Here is a 21874-nt window from a genome sequence, read left to right on the forward strand (position 1 = left end):
CTTCGATTACAGTTAAATTAAGTGATCCCTTCTGTAATGATAACTGAGTTGTCCGAAGAAGGTTTTTGTTTTCTGTGTTTTTAATATGTGCCCATTCTGTGCCCTGTCTGTCAGGGTATTGAGCCTCTTCAGTGACCTGCCTGGACTGTGACGGTGGCAGCCCGGACTGTGCATTCTCAGATAACCTGCCCGTATCTGGGCTGGGAATTTGCTGAGATTAACCCTTGTGGATCATGCATTCCCTCAGATCTCCCTGTAATCATAATTGCAGGTGATACATCGTAATGCGTTTTTTCTTCAGGTGCAGATGAGCGTTAAGAGACCGTCTGCCCAACGTTTTGCCGAGCGTGGCTGGTGACAGCTGTGATGCGCCCTTGCTGAGGCACACTCTCCGCAAGGGACCCAGGTTTCTCGGGGCCTGCAGAAGTTCGTCACAGCAGTAGGAAAATAACACGTTTCCGACTACTCGCTACCAGAGCCCCAACGTGCATGTGCTTATGACGTTAGCGACACTTATTGAACACTTTGATGCAGCTTTAACTCTCTCCAGCCCGTGGCAGGATTTCCAGAAGAACACGGTGCCTGCCCTTCTGGCACGCCTTGGGTGGGCTGTCTCCCCCCCCCCCCCTCCCCCAACCCCCCCGGCTCCGCTCCCCTTCAGACCCCCCCGCCGCCGGCCGAGGCGGGAGCCCGCGGCGAGCGCCCCCGTCCCGCCCCGCCCCGCGCATGCGCGGCGTCTCCGTGACGCGCCGCGGCCGCGTCTTCCCCGCCGGGCCCTAACGACCGAGCGGCGCCGCCGGCAGCCCCGGGGTGCGGCGGGACGGGAGCGGGTGGGCTGCGCAGCGGTGCCCCATCGCTGCCCCCATCGGGTATCGCCGCTCGCCCGCGGGGCATCGTGCCCGCCCGGCGATAGCCCAGCGTCGAGGCAGAGCTTCCCGGCACCCTGGGCTCCCGGTGAGCTGCGCTTCGGGCTGCACCCCCCCCTCCCCCCCCATTTTATTTTTTCCTTCCCCACCCTGGAGGCGGCGTGCCTCGGCGTGTACCGTGGTGTCTGGCTGTAGTTAACGGAGGGAACCCCTAAATCAGTTCGCTACAAGTAAATGCTCTCTTATTAATACAATCTATGTTATCAACATGCTATTTATACTGATTTTTTTTTTCCCTGTCACGAATACCGAATTAAAAAGTTTCCTCTAAAGGTGATGGGGGCTGTAGCTTAGTGCTCCTCCTTTCTACCCTCATATATTGCTGATGTATCTGATACAACACAGATGTTTTTAAGCACAAAATAGCGGATTTGTGTAATGGAAGACTAGCTGTGTTGCTGTGTTCACCTAAACTTGGCTATTGACTCGAACCCCCCACGCTGCCTCTCACCCTCCTCCAGTATTTTAAGTATTACTTAATAATAAAATAATACTCCAGTATTAGAAGACATAAAATATCTCCCTCAGTATTTTGGAGATAAATTGAATTTGTTATCTTCTTAAGAGAATCAAGACTGTAAGGAGTGGAACAGCATATATAGGCTACACAAAATTTTGTGTTGGCATTCTTCTGAAAACTCTGGCAGCAGATATTCTATAAAATGCATTATTTTTTTTCATCTACAGCATTCAAGCTTAGAGGACTCACTGTACAGTTGTTTTTGTTGGGTAAAGCTGATTTCAAACTACAGTTGGTGGTGATTGTTCCCATGACACAGTAGTGCTGTTTGGTAACTATTTGTGAGTGTTGACAAATGATTCTTTCATTATGTTGCTAAGAAAATTAAAGTATGTCTCTGTTACAGGCTTTAAAGTTTTTATCGTATGGAAAAGAGTAATCTTTGAAGCTTCTCAACTAAAAATATTTATAGTCGAAGGTGATGTTGATTCTCCAGAGTTCATAGACTTAAAAAGCTGCGTAATGGATATCAAGAGTTCGTCTTCTACAGTCAGTCATGCAGTCCACGAAGCTTAATGTCCAAAAGCAAACATCAGTCCTATCTTCAAAAAGGGCAAGCAGCAGGACCAAGAAAACCTCTGCTCCTTCCTTGGGAAGGTGATGGAATAGCTAATCCTGGAAACCATTTCCAGACACGTGAAGGAAAAAATCATCAGTAGTAGTCAGGATTCACCAAAAGGAGGTCATGCCTGACCAAACTAGTTACGCTTCTATAATGAAATCACCAGCCTGAAGGACGGGGGTGACAGAGGCCAGCGGATACTGTCCTCCTAGACTTCAGTAAGGCCTCTTACACTGTCCTGCGTGAGAGAAGCTGCTGAAGAATGAAAAGCGGTATGTTGAAGGATTAGCAGACAGTGAGGTGGATCGAAAACCAGCTGAACAGCTGGACCCAGAAGGTAGTGGTCCGTGGTACAAAGTCCAGTTGTAGGCCTGTAATGAGCAGACTGCCCCAGGGGTCAGTACTGTGTCCAGTTTTGTTTAACATATTCGTTAACAAACTGAACGATGGGGTAGAGTGCATCCTCTGTAAGTTCACATACGAGACCAAACTGTGGGGAGGCTGAATTAACCAGGCATCCAGAGGGACCTGGACAGGCTGAGAGGTGGGCTGACAACAAACCTCATGAAGTTGAGCGATGAGAAGTGTAGAGTCCTGCACCTGGGTAGGAACGACCATGCTGCAGGCCAGCCAGACGGAAAGCAGCTGTGTAGAGAAGGACCCGGGAGCCCAGGTAGACACCAGGCTGAACACGAGTCAGATGCGTGCCCTCGCTACTGAGAAGGCTAACGGTATTCTGGGCTGCGTTAGGTGAAGTATCGCCAGCAGGTCGAGAGAGGAGATCCTTCGGCTCTACTCTGCATTGGTGAAGCTGCACCTGGAGTACTGTGTCCAGTTCTGGGCTCCCCAGTAGCAGAGAGACATGGACGTACTGAAAAGAGTCCAATGGAGGGCCACGAAGACGATCGAGGGGCTGGAGCACATCTCCTCTGGGAAAGGAGGCTTGGAGTGGATCTTACCACTGCGTATAAATATCTCAAGGGAGAGTGCAAAGACGACGCAGCCAGGCTCTTTTCAGCAATGTCCAGTGGCAAGACAGGAGGCAACAGGCACAAACTGAAGCACAAAAAGTTCCATCATCAAGAAGCAGTTCTCTGCTGTGGGTGGGGAAGTGGAGATCGTCAAAAGCTACCCGGACATGGTCCTGGGCAGCCTGCTGTATGAGGCCCTGCTTGAGCAGGGGGTTGGACCAGATGGCCTTCAGATGTCCCTTCCCAGCTCAGCCATTCGGTGCCTCAGCAATGGTCTGCAGTAATGCCAGTTTCTGGTTAAACCACCTACCACAAACAGCATGTGCCAAACAGAAAACTGAAGCTGCTAAGTGTGACAGAAGAAACCATCTGGGGCCTGAAATGTGTTATGACGCTAAGAAAACAACAATGCCAAACAAACCAAAAGACACCACAGCCATAAGATTTGAGTGCATTATGAAAAAGTACAGAATGAGGTCACTGTTTTAATGTCACCTGAAAGGCTTCTCTCCCATTTAGAAGCTGATATCAAATATATGCACACTCACGGATATACTGTTAATTCCTTGCTGCTTCAGACTTGCCTTCATTGAATATTATTTTAGATTTATTTTTAAGATTTTTTAATAAAGTATTCTTTCCATTATGTTTTCTTTTTTTTTGTTCGTAGACTTAAAAATCTGCATAATGGATATCAAGAGTTCATCTTCTACAGTCAGTCACGCAATCCAGGAAGCTAATTGGTGAGCTTTACTTCTATATTTTGTAGTTCCGTACTATGGTTCATCTCTTTGTGACTAATTTTCAAGGTCCCTGAAACTGTGTAATTCAGCCTGAGGAAGAATAAGATGTGATTCATCAAAGCCGTGCCATGCTGATATAGTCACCATGTAAAAAGTTTTGCTTGAAGATACATGTAATGACCATCTGATGTGCTGGAATTCTCGTGTGAGGATTACAAAGACATGACTTAGATATTAGAAGGAGTTCCTGTCTGCAGTCAGGAATTCTGACCTGGAGTGACAGAAAGATTCTGCATTAGGTGAGGTGGTAGAGGTCAGCTTTAAGTCTTACATGCAGGCTGTATTTTTTACAGCCTGGCATGTTTGATACTTAGCACAATTAAACTAAGCTTTAGTTAATTCTGTTTATCTTAGCTGTAACAGCTATTTACCACTGTTTAAAGCCTCATTATACAGAGCTGGCAATGATGTAGGCAGGAATAAGAAAATTCCATGACTTCTAACTTTGGTTAGGCAGTCAGACTGCAGACTGCTCCTTGAGGTAGAGGAATTTAGCAAGATTATACTAATAGGAATATTAAGAAATAATAAAATAATCACTGTTACAAAGTTTACACTTTCTGCTAGATACGGAGGAAAAGATAGCAAAAACCTTCTTCTATAACGTTCTGTGTCCACTATAGCTAGCTGACTTAGGAAGTGAATGTGAATTTAAAGCTTTTGAGTTACAGAAAGGCATTTTGCAGTGTAGAACTCAAAAGCTGTTTCACCTGCCTATGTCTTGAAGAAATTTGAAGATGTTACTAAAATAGTGCCTTAGACAAAAGCTGTAGCTGGTAGAATAGATGTTTTTGTTCAAAACCTATTACTGATGAACCACGAATATATGAAAATGGAAATACAAAGTTTTCTCTGAGTTTCTATTAGATTCCAAATCACACATGTGAAACTTTCCAGGAATTTTGTGTGGTTTTGTCTTTGATTTAAGCTTCACTGAGCTTTGTACAGTAACCCTTTTGCTTTACATATGAACATGGAAGGAAGAATCTCCTACAATAGGTGGCATGAAAGTATTGCATGCGCTGGAGATAATTACTGGCTTTAAAGAAGAAAAATGACACATGCACACTAACCCCACCCCCCAGCTAAAAAGTAACATAATCATTGCATAGCGTATGTTTCCTTGAAGACTGCAGAGAGAGGAGAAGGACAATTTGGATTCTGATTTTCTCCCTAACTTGTGCTTTGCTAACTCTGGTCTTCTTTTAGCTGCCTATAAATCAGATTGATACTTTTTGTATCATCCCTGAATAATGACATGTCTGTCTTTCATTGGTTTTCTCCAGCCATGGAGAAGAGCGGAGGGGAAAATAAGTCTCTGTGGACACTTACACGATGTCCACAAACAAGCTTTTACAGAGTTTCTGGAAGCTCCGGCTGTTCAGATCCTTCTTGTTTCCTGCTTGATTTACCACATCTTCTTACTGCTGTAGCTATGAGTTATATAAAATAGCAATCCGTGATATTGCTTACTTTGTTGTTGATCTTTTGCCATTTGAGTGATGTTGATTCCTTTGGGTATGGCTACCACAGTAACCCTGAAAGCTAGTAATGCACCTATGGTTTTCTCTCAGGGCGCACAGGTTTTAATGATCCTTATCTCCTACAATTATTAAACATATAAAACGTGTCAAATACACAGCACCCCATAAAACAATTACTGATGACATAACAGTTATATTGGTCTCATAGGTAAAGTCTGTCTTGGTTTTAAATGAAAATAGACTTAATATTTATTTCATCAAAATATTTTTTGACCTTTTATAAGAAATAGAATTTCATCCTTCATTAGTAGTGATGTCTTTAAAGGTAACAGTCAAAAATATATGCTATTGTTCTCGTTTTTGACAATGTTCTTGTCTTTTTCCTGCTATGTGTATCATCACGTAGGGCTCTCAGACATAGAAAATATTAGTTGTGCCTCTGCACAAACCCAAGGGTAAAGAGGTCTTAGAAAAAAAAAATAATTAAATCCCAGTAGGTTCTGTTGTTTTGCAATTAATACTTAGGACTCTTAAGACAAAGGTAAGATAATGATTTATCATTTTTAATTCAGTGTGAGATGATAGCACCTTTTTGGCTAATCTGATTATGTTTCTCTTCATGGTGTGTTTCCTAGTGATTCTGAAAACTTTTGCTTTTGTATGGAGCAGCTAATTACTCCAGCCAGACTTTTTTATTATATATATAGTAAATATAGTATAGCGTGTGTATATATATACATTTACTATATATATATATTATATATATATATATAAAATGTGAAGACTGAGTTTTAACTCTTGAAATAAATTTAAAAGTGGCCAACCTGAAATTACAGTAATTGCACACAAGATTATAAAACTAGCGTATTTTAATGAAATGTTCATTTTTGTACTCAATTTCCAGTCTATGTATAAAAACTTGTTTCTATTATTTTAATATTGCTTGTGGTTCCTAAGGACTGATCCTGCTGTCAAGTAGTTTTTCTGTTAAATTAAATTCTAATTGAAATGAACATATTAGCTATTTTAGAGGACTAGACCTTTAAGAGGTATTATGTTAGTAATCAGTTGCTTATGTGAAATGCAAATGTGTGCATCTTTCAAAAAATATGTAAAGATTATTTTGATTCCAAATATGTGCATTTGTTACATGATAGGGGTGGTTTTGGGATGGTAAGTCAATGCTTTTTCTTTTTTTTTTTTTTTAAAAAAAAGAACCCTACTGCAGGAGATAAATAAGAGATGGAATGATGTTTTGAAAGCGTCTTGAAAGATTATTGAATCAATAACAAAGACAATGAAAAACAATAGAAGAACACGTTTTAAAATCAACGTTTGGAAACACAAAACATATATCTATTTTCAGTGCCTAGAGCTACATCCCGTATCCTGCATAACAAGCAATTATATGTAACTCTTTTTTCAAAAAGCAATAGTATGATAACAACTACATGGCATAATTTGTGAATGTTTTGAATTTTTGCCTCACAAACTAATCATTGAAGTAAGGGACCACTAAAATTTATAAGGAGTATTCATGTATTTTGAAAACATTCATATTTTGCAGCCTAGATAGTGCCAAGAATGAGTCACAGTTACTAAAAAATAGCGATGAATCAGAATTGGACACTGATGAAGATCTAGCATGGCAACTCTATGAAGCCGAAAAAGAAAAATTAGACATAGCCATTAAACACCATCAAGAAGTAAGTTTTTTTTTGTTTGCTTTATTTTGCTCTTTTAAGAAATGTAATCTTGTTTCATTAAAATCATGTTCTCGCATGATGTGTTGAAAGTGCAGTCATTAGCTGAAAAATAATAATAAAGGTGTCACTCTACAGACCTCTCATACCTGTTTTAGTGGCTCTCCTGTCATTGTTAATAATTAAAGTCATTCCAACGTTGGTGCAAATTTTCTGCAAGGAAAATTTCTGCCTTCACCAGTAGTTTGTTAGATAAAATTGCCTAATGGCACAAAAAGATAGATGCCACAGCTTGAATCTAGCTTGATAAAAATAATGTATTTAGTTCTTTATTCTATTTTTATTTTTTCAGAATATTAGGGTAGCATTTTAATTCTGTGGAGATCATTTTGCTAGCTTTATGACTCATGGTTGTTTTTGTTTGTGTACATCAAATCTAGCTAGGGTATCTACCTATCTAGCTAGGGTGCAAGACATTGATTGTCTTGCACTGTCTTACCTTGTACAAATTTGCTATTTTGCAGAATTTGTAGCAAAATGTATAAAGTGCAAATGTTGTGGAATAGAATCATAGAATGTCCTGAGTTGGAAGAGACCCACAAGGATCATCTAGTCCTGCTCCTGGGTCTGCATAGACCACCCAAAAATCAGACCCAGTGCATTGTCCAAAAGCTTCTGGAACCTTGGCAGGTCTGGGGCCATGACCACTTACTTCCCTGGGGAGCCTCTTCCAGTGGAAGTGTTTGTCAAGCACTTGGCATTGTTTAATGAAAGCTTCATTCGCAGGGAGATTGCTTTACCAGCATTACAGAGATTTTTCCTGGTGGTATTGTAGGAGATTAGTATTGAAATGAAGTGGTAATAGCAAGAAAATACTTTGATACTCAAATTAAGATAGATTAAAAATTTTTGCATTTGTATACATAAGAAAAGGTGAGCACTGAGTACAGTGGTAGTTGTAATCAACTGCAGAGGTTTTGATACTAGGAATACTTCCCTACACTTACTAATGCCAATCTGAGGAGTGATGTGCTGCTTTAAACTGTGCTTGTGTGGAAGTATTACTACTATGGATGGTAATTCTGTTCTTAGCAGTTTTCTGGGGGTGATGGATGCAGGTTCTCGTTGGTTTTGTTGGGGTTAAATTGAGCCAGTAAACCAAGTTTGCTTTTCCACATTCATTTATTATTGGAGTGTACGTAGATGAAGAGATTCCTGCTTCTCCCACAGCAACTTGCTCTTGTGCTGCATTCTTCTTCCATTGTCCCATCAGCTGTGGTGTTATTCCATAAAAATGGGCACCAGAAGCTATCTGGATTTGAAGAATAACCTCTTAAATTGAGAATTCGTAAACTGGGTGTACATAGCAAAATTAATGTGCTGTACCATGTTGCTGTTGTTTGTACTGCACAGTCAGGTTGCTTTTTAAGTAGATGAACTACTTGAGAGACCGTTTCTTTCTATTTACAGTATAGTTACATATAATGGGAGTGCTCAAGTTACCTACAACCAATATCATTCCAGTCAAGAGGCTACTCTGTAGACATTCTGACGAAATCTGTATTTTACAATGATGGGACTGTGTTTCTTAATCTGGATGAGGTCACTTTTTGAAAAGTTTTCCATTCTTAATTTGTTGTTTGTTAAATTTAACTGCATTCTGTTTGAGTACTGGGTACCTTTATTGAACTAAACTTTATGTTCATATGCATGCTTGTCAGTTACTAGAGGTTTGGTAGCCTAGCATCCCAACATAACTGTTCTTCAAAGTGTTAAATTTGAAGAAAATTGATAGAAAATTGCCTGTTGAATAGAATGTTTTGGTAGCTGCAGTTTTTAATTTTGAGGTGCAAGAAGATGACACTATCATGACTTACTTTCTTAAGGTGGAATAGTTTTGAAAGAATGAAGGTGTTTCTTTTAAGTACCTGAACTTGATCTAGGAATATGACCAGTTTGCATATAAAACAATGACAGTATATTTATGCAGATTTTGTCATTTGCAAGACTAGTTTTTAAGTGTAATAAGAAGGTAGCTGTAAATGCAACTCAAGATATCTTCTGAAAATACTCCGCAGGCATATTTTTGTAACATGCTGCTTATTTAAAGGAGCATTGTTGCCAGTTTTCTGAAACAAATCTTATTTTCTAGCTGTCTAACCATGAAATCCAGATTGTCAAATTACGGTGTGAAGTTGAGAAAGGAGAGGCAGTGCGACAAAGTCTGGAGTATGAATTGGCAGTTGCCAGAAAAGATGCTAATTTGAGAATGCATGATGCAGAAGAGGAATTAAGTGCTGTAAAAACCAGGCTTGTGGAGCTGCAAGGTAAGTTTCAGAAGAGCAAATGCTGATAAGCGGTGAAGTCTGTTACAGGTCGGGCAGACAGATGAGGTGCTGTAACTTGATTAAATTTTCTACTTATTGCTGTTTTTCTTTAATCTCTCTTACCTGTCTGTTCTTGTAAACTGGTGTGCTTGTTGGTTCCTGTGTGAATTAAAACTAACCTCCTAAGCCTATCATCCCTTTTTATTTTTTCTCCTTGTCTTCCATTCCCTCTTTTGCTGCTGTCCTTGTACAGAATTGTAATCATGGTTAACCCATGATTAACCTGTCCCGGTTATTGCAATGTCCAGCAGTTCTTCATTCCCATTTTGGGAAAAAAAAAACCACTCCATTTCATTTGTTTGCACTATTTCCAACAACTTTGTTCCAGCACTTCTCATCATGCAACTTCTGTCTTTCATCTCTTCAATGGCTTCAGGTATTTCATTATTCATGTCTAGTTCCTATTCTTCTCATCCTCTTCGTTTCTCTTGTTATAGGTAATAGAACATGTATGTTGTGGAGTTATTCTATTTGGGGGAAGGAGTATAACATTAGTATGTAGAGGGGAAGGTTTTTACCTAGACATTTTTTTCCTACTAGTGTTATATTCAGAAATTCAGATTTCCTTGATCCTTCTCAACAGATTATGTGAAATTTCTCATTCTTACAAGTAAGTGAAGTTCATCTTTAATTATCTAAGTAAGAATAGAATCCTAGAATTATAGAATATCCCCAGTTCGAAGGGTCCCACAAGGATCATGGAGTCCAACTCCAGTCTCCACACAGGTCTACCCAAAAATTCAGACCATGTGACTAAGTGCACAGTCCAAACGCTTCTTAAACTCCAACAGGCTTGCTGCCGTGACTGTGTCCCTGGGGAGCCTGTTCCAGTGTGCAACCACCCTCTCGGTGAAGAACCTTTTGCTGATATGCAGCCTGAACCTCCCCTATTACAGCTTGACACCATTCCCGCGGGTCCTATTGGCGGTCACTAAAGAGAATAGATCAGCGCCTGCCCCTCCACTTCCCCTCGTGAAGAAGCTGTAGACTGCGATGAGGTGTCCCCTCAGTTTCCTCTTTTCCAGGCTGAACAGGCCAAGTGACCTCAGCCGCTCCTCATACATCTTCCCCTCTAGGCCCTTCACCATCCTAGTAGCTCTTCTCTGGACACTCTCCAATAGTTTCACATCCTTTTTGTGCTGTGGTGCCCAAAACTGCACACAGTAATCAAGGTGAGGCAATATAATATTACACCTTTTTAACCTAGTACATGAGATACAATTGTGAGTTTGATGAATCTTTGATTTTCAGTGAAGAGTTCAGAGTGCTGCTAATGTAGATCTTATTCTTCCAAGGTGTGAAGACTTGGAAACTTGGAAACACATATTGTACCAGGTATTTCTAAGATAATTAGAAAGCTGAAGTTTTTACTCCCTTTTTTCCACTGCTCTGGAGAATAAAAGGCAAAGTAAAACATTGTTTTTTGGGGATTGCAAAATGGAAGAAGGCTTTTTTAAGGATTCCCCTACTATTGCAAGAAGTGTTACTTTCTTACATAAAGGAAGGCTATCTTTTACATGTTCATATTATTGCTAATTTGCATGACAGTTTTTGAGTCTGTTCTGCTTTAGAAGTGATCAGTATGCATGTGCATTTTAAAATAATTAAAATCTCACGTTTTTACATACTTTATGATTTAGAAAAAGCTGTATTTGTTGGCTGCTACGGTGGGCATGGGGCTGTTGGTTACCTGTGCAGGAGGAGGTATGTTCTAGTCAGCTCCACAGCTGATGAACCCAGCAAGCAGGAAAGCATGCCCACCAGCAAGTATGTGGTACTTCTGTGGAAAAGTAGCCCAGAAAGGGTGGTAAATGCAGCGAGGAAGCAAAAAGAAGAAAAAAGAAACAGCACCAGAGCAGCAGGAGGGAGAGGTGGCTAGAGAAGAAGAAGGAAGGAGAGGCAGGAACAGAGTAGGGCTGGGGCCAAAGCAGTGATGGCCCAAGCAGAGACAGAGGTAGGACTCAAAAGGGACTACCACTGGTGGAGGAATCACAGTGCACTGACCCTGATCTCCTGCACTGCCCATCACCTCAGCAAATGGACTGATTGCAATATGCAGTGAGAGGACTGGAGAGCAAAAAGGAGGTAAGAGAGATTTTGCAGAAACAAGGGGCGTTTTCTGTGCGTCAGTATATTAGTTTGTTTCTGGTATTGGAAGGAACAGTGTTTAGTAGTCTGTTAATTGTCAATGAATTAAATTGGTTGAAATTCCCCAAACTGCTTTTTTTTTCCTCTGCAACGGCCACTGAAGAAGTCAAATAATTATGAAGTTGCTTCACAGTTCTTTTGCTGTTTTTGGTTTACTACTTGTTTTCCTTGGTCACTTGGAGCTTTATTCAGTTATTTGGTGCTGTGGTGTGTCCCCATCTGGCACTGTATACCAGTGTGCAAAGCATGGGAAATAAACAGGATGAGCTCGAGATCTGTGTTTGGTCACAGGGCCACGGTCTCATCGTGATCACAGAGATGTGGTGGGACAGCTCGCATGACTGGAAAGCTGTCATGGAGGGCTATGTCCTCTAGGAAAGACAGGCTGGGGAAGCACGGGGGTGGGGTTGCCCTTTATGTGAGGGAGCAATTAGAGTGTAACCAGCTCCACCTGGGGGACGGCAAAGGACAAGTGGAGAGCTTGTGGGTGAGAATTAAGGGGTGGGCTGGTATGGGGGACACTGTTGTGGGGGTGTACTACAGGTCACCAGATCAGGAGGAGGAGGAGGTCGATGAGGCCGTCTACAAGCAGCTGGTAGTAGCCTCACGATCCTGGGCACTGGTTTTCATGGGGGACTTCAAATATCCAGGCATCTGTTGGGTAAGCAACTCGGCCAGGCATGCGCAGTCCAAACGGTTCCTACAATGCGTTGAAGATAATTTTCTGACGCAGGTGGTGGAGGAGCTGACGAGGTGGGGGGTGCTTCTGGACCTTGTCCTTACCAACAGGGATGGGCTTGTTAGGGATGTGAAGGCTGGGGGCAGCTTGGGATGCAGCAACCATGAGATGCTGGAATTCAAGACAGGACTTGGTGGAAGAAGTAAGGCAATAAGCAGGATTGCCACCCTGGACTTCCGAAGAGCCAACTTCGACCTCTTCCGGGACTTGCTTGGGGGTATCTCATGGGCTAGGTTGCTAGAAGGCAAGAGTGCTTGTGAGAGCTGGGCAACGTTTAAACAGCACTTCTTCCAAGCTCCGGATCGGTGTATCCCTAAGAGTAGGAAATCAGGGAAGGGGGGCACGAAACCTGCTTGGATGAGCAAGGAGCTCATCGACAAGATCAAAAGGAAGAGGAAGGTCTATGAAATGTGGAAAAAGGGCCTGTCCTCTTGGGAGGAGTATAGAAGTGTTGTCAGGGCCTGCAGGGACGCGACGAGGAAGGCTAAAGAGCACCTAGAGATGAAGCTTGCAGAAGAGATAAAGGATAATAAGAAGTTTTTTTTTAAGTATGTAAACAGTAAAAGGAAGACTAGGGATAATGTGGGTACCTTGCTGAACGAGGGGGGTGTCCTGGTAACGGGAGACGCCGAGAAGGCAGAGATACTGAATGCTTTCTTTGCTTCAGTCTTTGCTTCAAGGACTCCCCCCCCCAGGACTCCTGGACCCTGGAGGGAGGAGAAAGGATCTGGGAAATGGAGGGCGAGGGAGGTTGACGAGGGAGTGGTTCGGGAGCGTCTGAGTGGGCTCAACGCACACAAATCCATGGGCCCCGATGGGATGCATCCACGTGTGCTAAGGGAGTTGGCAGAGGTGATCGTCGGACTGCTCTCAATCATCTTTGAAAGGTCCTGGAGAACAGGAGAGGTGCCTGAAGACTGGAGGATAGCCAATGTCACTCTGGTCTTCAAGAAGGGCAAGAAAGAGGATCTGGGAAACTACAGGCCAGTCAGTCTCACCTCTGTCCCTGGAAAGGTGTTGGAACAGCTTGTTCTGGATGCTATCTCCAAGCAATTGGAAGAGGAGAAGGTTATGAGGAGTAGTCAGCATGGATTCACCAAGGGGAAGTTGTGCTCGACCAACCTCGTTGCCTTCTGTGATGACATCACCAGCTGGGTAGATGGGGGGAGAGCAGTGGATGTCATCTACCTTGACTTTAGCAAGGCTTTCGATACTGTCTCCCATGACATCCTGATAGCAAAGCTGAGAAAGTGTGGGATAGAGGAGTGGACAGTAAGGTGGGCTGAGAACTGGCTGACTGGCCAAGCTCAGAGGGTGGTGATCAGCGGCGCAGAGTCTGGCTGGAGACCTGTGACTAGCGGCGTTCCCCAGGGGTCGGTGCTGGGTCCGGTCCTGTTCAACATCTTCATCAACGACCTTGATGAGGGAGTAGTGTCCGCCCTCAGCAAGTACGCCGATGACACAAAGCTGGGAGGAGTGGCTGACATGCCAGAAGGTTGTGCCGCCATTCAGCGAGACCTGGACAGGCTGGAGAGGTGGGCAGGAAGTAACCAAATGAGGTTTAACAAGAGCAAGTGTAGAGTCCTGCACCTGGGAAGGAACAACCGCATGTATCAGTACAGGCTGGGGGATGACCTGCTGGAGAGGAGCTCTGTGGAGAAGGACCTGGGGGTCCTGGTGGACGACAGGTTGGCCATGAGCCAGCAGTGTGCCCTGGTGGCCAAGAGGGCCAATGGGATCCTGGTGTGCATTAAAAGGAGCGTGGCCAGCAGGTCAAGGGAGGTGATCCTCCCCCTCTGCTCTGCCCTGGTCAGGCCTCACCTGGAGTACTGTGTCCAGTTCTGGGCTCCCCGGTACAAAAAATACAGGGAACTCCTGGGAAGAGTCCAGCGGAGGGCCACAAAGATGATACAGGGCCTGGAGCATCTCCCCTATGAGGAAAGGCTGAGAGACCTGGGTCTGTTCAGCCTGGTGAAAAGAAGACTGGGAGGGGATCTCATCAATGTGTATAAATACCTGAGGTGTGGGAGAGAGAGGGATTTGGCCAACCTCTTTTCAGTGGTTTGTGGGGACAGGACAAGGGGTAATGGCCACAAAATGGATCACAGAAAGTTCCGCAACAACACGCGAAAGAATTTCTTCACGGTGAGGGTGACGGAGCACTGGAACAGGCTGCCCAGGGAGGTTGTGGAGTCTCCTTCTCTGGAGATATTCAAGGCCCGTCTGGACGCCTACCTGGGCAGCCTGCTCTAAGGAACCTGCTTTGGCAGGGGGGTTGGACCTGATGGTCTCTTGAGGTCCCTTCCAACCCCTACAATTCTGTGATTCTGTGATTTAGCAGCTTGGAGAGAAGGGCTTGTTTGTGGCCTGTAGGCCTCCTCAGTATTTCCTCCAAATTGTTTTTCTACTGTTCTCAGTGAGTCTTGATTTTCTGCCATCTTACAGTCCTTTCTCATTGTTTTGTCCACTGATTCTCTATGTTGTCTTAATGTGCCTCTTTTGTTTGTTTTGCTCTTCTTCAGGTGGGAAGAATTTTCAGAAAACTCAGATGAATTTGAAATAAAAAACTGTTAGAAAGTGGTGATCACTGAAATGCCAGTGCATTTAGTTGTGTTCATAAAAGTGAGAACCTGATAGAAAATACTTCCATCCAAAAGCCAGCTTGTGAAATAAAACCATGTTCCTAGTCAAACCACTTAGTAGGCATAGGTAATGAAGGTTTCCACAGCATTTAAGGTTTTGCAGAAGAGCATATACAATATTCCCCTATCTCAGGGCATTTGCAGGGCTGAAGGTTTAAATCTTTGGGGCAGCACTAAGTTTCCTTGGAAAAGCCAAGCCTTTTCTTACTAGCCTAACCAGCCTTGGCTTGTAGAATCATTGAATGGCTTGGATTGGAATGGAGCTTAAACACCATCTGGTTCCAACCCTGCCCATATGGCAGGGACACCACCGTCTAGACCAGGTTTCTCTAAGCCCCATGCAATTTGGCCTTGAACACCTCCAAGGATGGGGCATTCACAGCTTCTCTGGGCAACCTGTGCCAGTGCCTCGCCACCCTCTGAGTGAAGGATTTCTTCCTACCATCAGATCTAAATCTCCTCTCTTTTAGTTTAAAGCCATTACCCCATGTCTTATTACAACACTCCCTGACAAAGAGTCCCTCCCCAGCTTTCGTGTAGGCCCCCTTTAAGTACTGGAAGCTGCAATGAGATCTCGCTGTAGCCTTCTCTTCTCTATGCTAAACAATCCCAACTCAACATGTCTTCACAGGAGAGGTGCTCCAGCCCTCTGGTCATCTTTGTGGCCCTCCTCTGGACCTGTTTTAATAGGTCCATGTCCTTATTATGTTGGGGGCCCCAGAGCTGAATGCAGTGCTCCAGGTGGGGTCTCGTAAGAGCTGAGTAGAGGGGGAGAATCACCTCCCTCAACCTGCTTGTCACGCTTCTTTTGATGCAGCCCTGGATATGGTTTGCCAGTTTGTGTTCAGTTTTTTATCCACCACTGCCCCAAGTCCTCTGCATGGCTGCTGTGTACCTACTCATCATCCAGCCTGTATTCATGCATAGGATTGCCCTGACTCAGGTGCAGGACATTGCACTTGGCCTTGTTGAACTTCATAAGGCTCACATAGGCCCAGCACTTGAGGCCATTCGGGTTCTTCCGAATGTCATCTTTTTCTTCCAGCATCTCAACAGCATCACTCAGTAGGTTTTCCTATAGGTTTTCCTATAGTTCCTTTTATTAGGCAGGTGCATGTCTTTATAGGTTTTAATTGTCTTTAACTGAGCTTAAAGTTAAATGCTAGAGACCAGCATCTATCAGATAGAAATATGGAAATTAGCTGGCCAAGTACTGTAGAAATCTGAAATTGTCCTCTGTGCTATAAAGACCTCACTTGAAAGAGTTATCTCAGGTTTTCAGTCTTTTCCAAGAGGAGAAGGATTTCAGTTTATAAAAATCTGTGACGCATTCTTATGTCCTTGTGTGAAAGATACTACAGAAACTCAAAATTTTATTTTTTCTTTATTGAGGAAGTGGTGTTCTCCAGTGCTCAAAATGTTAATGCTCTAATGTTCTACAAAATATCACAGTACACAGATAAACCAACATATGTTATACTGTTGTTTTCTGAACATGCTTAGCAGTAGTACTTGTCTTTCTCTTTTTCTGAAAACAATAGTATTGAATGAAAAACTTCAGCAGAAAGTGGTAGAGACTGAGAAAGCGTTTCATATTGCTCAACAGAAGTGGAAAGAACAACAGCAAAGACTTGCAAATGAAAAGGATGATATTCTCAGAAAATGCAAGGATGAATATGAATTGCTTCTTAAGGAGAGAACCAAACTGGAAAGTGTTTTGCAGGTATGGTGTATTAATTAATAGTTGGAAAGATGAATTGCATTAGATGATGCTTGGAACTTTTTTTGGTGAAGAAGTCTATGTGGTGCGTTGTTTTTTTTTCCTGGTAGAGAAAAAAAGAGTCCCACAAATAGATAAATATTGCAGCACGTTTCTGAAGAATATATAAAGCTGTATAAAGTTATGCTTACTGTTTTGCAGTCTTCCTTGCTTTTGCGTTATAGCTGGCTTAATGTTAGCAACTAAACCAAGCTACCAGTGTACTATGGTGTTGAGGCCCACTTGTACTATGGTTCAGAGCCGAGTTAGCAGAATCAGGGAAGCCCAAGACCCAGTTTATGACTCCATTTCCCTTTTGACTTTCCTAGTTTGACGCACAGTACCCTCTAAACATGAAAATCACTTGTACAGTAAGGAGACAACGCACTGTCATGGAACCCACTGTGATGACGGGATTTCTATGTTGTTGTACGTTATTCAGTTGATGCAACATATGAAGAACATGATGGTTTAAAACTTCATTGACATCTATTCTTTCTGTAGGCTTAGTATTAGTGGGAAGAATGACTGTTCTTGGAAGTTCTGCAGCTTGGTTAGGAAAAAAAACATTTAATGTTAAGAGGTGGTATGTAATCTTCTTTATACTGTGGATTTGTATTCTTCAGGTAATTCATTTCATAATATTTCTGGAAAGTCACTTTTGAAGTTGGATTGCACTGGTATGCATAGATCCCTTAGATGCTAAATACGTTTATATTTTTATTATTTTTTGTACTTATTCCATAGTTAAGCAATTCAAACCAATTATGTTTCAAACAAATCTAGTAATATAGTGGTGCGGAAGTGCTGAGTTAACATGTGCAACCTTTACCTGTTCCACAGGCTTCCTAATAATTACACAATTATAGTTTAATCATTTTAACCTTTATAATTGATAACTGAATTACCTTTTGCCTCAGCAATGTAATAACACCATTTGAGCGAAAGTGAGCATGTAGTCAACTATGGTTATCCTTCATGCTTTTAAAGAAGTGTAGAGCAAAGGCTCTATAGGAAGGTTGATAGCCATTTAGTCATGTGAATGACATGTGGAGAGAACAGATTGCTACTTACTGTATGCGGGGGGAAACTTAGTTACAAAAGATGAGGAAAAGGCTGAGGTGCTCAATGCTTTCTTTGCCTCAGTCTTTAGCGGCAAGACTGGTTGTTCTCTGGATACCTGGTACCCTGAGCTGGTGGAAGGGGATGGGGAGCAGGATGTGGCCCTCGCTATCCACGAGGAAATGGTTGGCGACCTGCTACAACACTTGGATGTACACAAGTCGATGGGGCCAGATGGGATCCACCCGAGGGTACTGAGCGAACTGGCGGAGGAGCTGGCCAAGCCGTTTTCCATCATTTATCGGCAGTCCTGCCTATCGGGGGAGGTCCCAGTTGACTGGCGGCTAGCCAATGTGACGCCCATCTACAAGAAGGGCCGGAGGGTAGACCTGGGGAACTATAGGCCTGTTAGCTTGACCTCAGTGCCAGGGAAGCTCATGGAACAGATTATCTTGAATGTCATCACGCTGCACTTGCAGGGCAACCAGGCGATCAGGCCCAGTCAGCATGGGTTTATGAAAGGTAGGTCCTGCTTGACGAACCTGATCTCCTTCTATGACCAAGTGACGCGCTTGGTAGATGAGGGGAAGGCTGTGGATGTGGTCTACCTTGACTTCAGTAAGGCTTTTGACACCGTTTCCCACAACATTCTCCTCAAGAAACTGGCTGCTCGTGGCTTGGACTGGCGTACGCTTTGTTGGGTTAAAAACTGGCTGGATGGCCGGGCCCAAAGAGTTGTGGTGAATGGAGTCAAATCCAGTTGGAGGCCGGTTACTAGTGGAGTCCCCCAGGGCTCAGTGCTGGGGCAGGTCCTCTTTAATAACTTTATCGATGACCTGGATGAGGGGATTGAGTGCACCCTCAGTAAGTTTGCAGATGACACCAAGTTAGGTGCGTGTGTCGATCTGCTCGAGGGAAGGAAGGCTCTGCAGGAGGATCTGGATAGGCTGGACCGATGGGCTGAGGTCAACTGCATGAAGTTCAACAAGGCCAAGTGCCGGGTCCTGCATCTGGGGCGTAACAACCCCAAGCAGCGCTACAGGCTGGGAGAAGAGTGGTTGGAAAGCTGCCTGGCAGAGAAGGACCTGGGAGTACTGGTCGACAGTCGGCTGAATATGAGCCAGCAGTGTGCTCAGGTGGCCAAGAAGGCCAACAGCATCCTGTCTTGCATAAGAAGCAGTGTGGCCAGCAGGTCTGAGGAGGTGATTGTCCCCCTGTACTCGGCTCTGGTGAGGCCGCACCTTGAGTACTGTGTTCAGTTTTGGGCCCCTCGCTACAAGAAGGACATGGAGGTGCTCGAGAGAGTCCAGAGAAGGGCAACGAAGCTGGTGAGGGGTCTGGAGAACAAGTCTTACGAGGAGCGGCTGAGGGAGCTGGGGTTGTTTAGCCTGGAGAAGAGGAGGCTCAGGGGAGACCTTATCGCTCTCTATAGGTACCTTAAAGGAGGCTGTAGCGAGGTGGGGTTTGGTCTATTCTCCCACGTGCCTGGTGACAGGACGAGGGGGAATGGGCTAAAGTTGCGCCAGGGGAGGTTTAGGTTGGATGTTAGGAAGAACTTCTTTACTGAAAGGGTTGTTAGGCACTGGAATGGACTGCCCAGGGAAGTGGTTGAGTCACCATCCCTGGAGGTCTTTAAAAGACGTTTAGATGTAGCCCTTAGTGATATGGTTTAGTGCAGGACTTGTTAGTGTTAGGGCTGAGGTTGGACTAGATGATCTTGGAGGTCTCTTCCAACCTAGACGATTCTGTGATTCTGTGATTCTGTGATTTAATGAGAGATACTTTATATATATATATAAAATATATATATATATTTCCTGTCATATCCTTTTATAGCTTCCTTTAAGATGTGGGAGTCTTGACTCAGCTGGGCTGGGCATTGGTCAAGCAGTCGAAAATTAGCTGTGCTTTCTTCCCACACAGTAAGCTCCAGTCCTGGGGCAGTGCCATACAATCTTCTCAAGGGACACAAAACAGTCCTTGTCTGGAGCATCTTGGAAGCTAAGTTCTCACAGCAAACTAACCTATTGTACTGTATTGTGATACTGTTTGTCAGATTCTATACTGTACCTGTAGGAGCAGCTCTTAAAAAAATCAGAGCAGAGAACTCCTTAATTACATGTATTCTAAGAATACTGTGAACTCTCTCTTCAACTCTTTGAAGGCAGGACCTGGAAAGAGAGGTGCAATGAGACCTGAAGCAGAAACCAGGCAGTGTGTGGCTACGTAGTGTATTTGTGTTGTGCTGCAGAAGGAGTTGCACTGTATTGTTATCTTAATGGTCAGGAGTCTTGGTTGTGGAGAAGGATCCCACAGTACTGGATTTTCTCTGATAGATGGGCAAAAGGGAGGTCTCCACGATAAAGGTGGTGCCTCCAATGTCTGTGGATATGTTGAACAATACTCTGAAGGAGCAGCTAAGAGGAATAAATGAATAGTTGAACAAAAAATAGAGAAAACCAAGGGAGGAGGTGGTTTCAGAGAAAAGCATGATTTGGTTGGCAGGTGATGCCCTAAGGTCCTTTTCAAACCTGCAGAAACTCAGTATGTAAAAAAAAATAATACTAGCTATAAGCTATGAAGAAACCTATTTTTAGATACAATGTTTCTTTTAAGTTGCCAAGTAAAGCAGGTAAAGGTAGAGCTTTGGCTCCGAGTTCTGGTTAACATTAGGCTGAGTGAGGTTGAGGAGGGTTTTGAATGGACTTGTGTTCAGTTCTGCAGTGTTCTGTAGGAGCCACATGCGATGACTTTAATACTGGAAAGAAGATATATAAAAAGAGCAGTGTTAGAAAGGTATGCAAACTTAAGTGATGTTTGGCCCAAGGTTGAAAGAGGATGTGGATTGCTTGGGACATTGTATTCTGTGTCAGCGGATGTGTATGCAGAAGTAAAGGTGATCTGCAGAGGCAGATACTTCGTTTGTAAGTGGAGTAAAGCTAGAATATTGTTCACTCTAAAAGTAAACTGTTTTAAGTTTTAAAGATATTTCTAAGATATTCCAAGTTATGAAATGAAAGCTAGATGAAGTTTAATGAGATTCTGAGTATGTACTCAAATCCCATTTGGAAAAGCTGCACTTCATGAGCTGTAACTGTGAACTCAGCTATGAGCATCCTGAGGTAAGCATGGAAATGAAGTCAGGTTAACCTCTTGAAATGTGTCTCTAAGATATGTCACCATAGATTCAAGTAATATCCTGAGTTGGAAGGGACCTGCAAGGATCGTTGACTACAGTACTTGGGGCCACACAGGACCACCCAAAAATCAGCCCATGTGTCTGAGAGCGTTGTCCAAACGCTTCTTGAACTCCAGCAGGCTCGTTGCCTTGACCACTGCCCTGGGGAGCCTGTCCCAGTGCCTGACCACCCTCTGGGTGCAGAACCTTTCCCTAACACCCAGCCTGACCCTCCCCTGTCCCAGCTCCATGCCGTTCCCTCGGGTCCTGTCGCTGTCCCCAGAGAGCAGAGCTCAGCGCCTGCCCCTCCGCTCCCCTCGTGAGGGAGCTGCAGGCCGCCATGAGGCCTCCCCTCGGCCTGCTCTGCTCTGGGCTGAGCAAACCAAGGGACTTCACACCTCTTGCCCTCTAGGCCCTTACAATTATTGTTGCTCTCCTTTGGAGGCTAATAGTTTTATGCCTTTCTTATATTCCTGTGCCCCAACCTGCATGTGGTACTCGAGGTCAGGCTGCACCAGTGCAGAGCAGGACAGTCCATTCCCTTGACCAGCTAGCGATGCCATGCCTGAAGCACCCCAGGGTACAGTTGGCCCTCCTGGCTGCCAGGGCATGCTGCTGGCTCATGTTCAACTTCTTGTCGACCAGAACCCCCAGATCCCTTTCTGTGCGGCTGTTCCCCAACCTCTTGTCACCCCAGACTGTGCGTACAGCCAGGGTTGCCATGTCTCAGGTGCAGAATCTGGCACTTGCTCTTGTTGAATTTCATGCAGTTGGTGATTGCCCAGCCCTCTATTTTGTCAACAACATCTCTCTGCAAAGCCTCTTTACCCTCCAGGGACTAAATGACTCCTCCCAATTTAGTGTCATCAGCCATCTTAACTAGCATACCTTTCAGTCCTAGTTCCAAGTCGTTCATGAAAACATTAAAGAGAAGAGGCCCTAAAATGTAGCCCTGGACAACCTCACCAGTGACTGGCCACCAGCCTGACA

General features: G+C 44.0%; 1 protein-coding gene across 12 annotated transcripts in view; it reads left to right on the forward strand.

Moving 5' to 3' along the window:
- Nucleotides 1-738: 738 nt before the first annotated feature.
- The window catches only part of CCDC171 (coiled-coil domain containing 171), a 178287-nt gene continuing 157151 nt past the window's right edge, over nt 739-21874 (forward strand). For 6 of the 12 annotated variants that reach the window (XM_066987699.1, XM_066987701.1, XM_066987694.1 and 3 more), the window contains exons 1-5: nt 1963-2280; nt 3650-3722; nt 6834-6972; nt 9122-9296; nt 16427-16608. In XM_066987699.1, coding sequence (XP_066843800.1) covers nt 2271-2280; nt 3650-3722; nt 6834-6972; nt 9122-9296; nt 16427-16608 — 579 coding nt within the window. In that variant the 5' untranslated portion in view covers nt 1963-2270. The other 6 variants (XM_066987698.1, XM_066987697.1, XM_066987696.1 and 3 more) reach the window with 5 other exon arrangements.

Source organism: Anser cygnoides, chromosome Z (genome assembly GCF_040182565.1).
Source record: "Anser cygnoides isolate HZ-2024a breed goose chromosome Z, Taihu_goose_T2T_genome, whole genome shotgun sequence".
NCBI classification, from domain to species: domain Eukaryota; kingdom Metazoa; phylum Chordata; class Aves; order Anseriformes; family Anatidae; genus Anser; species Anser cygnoides.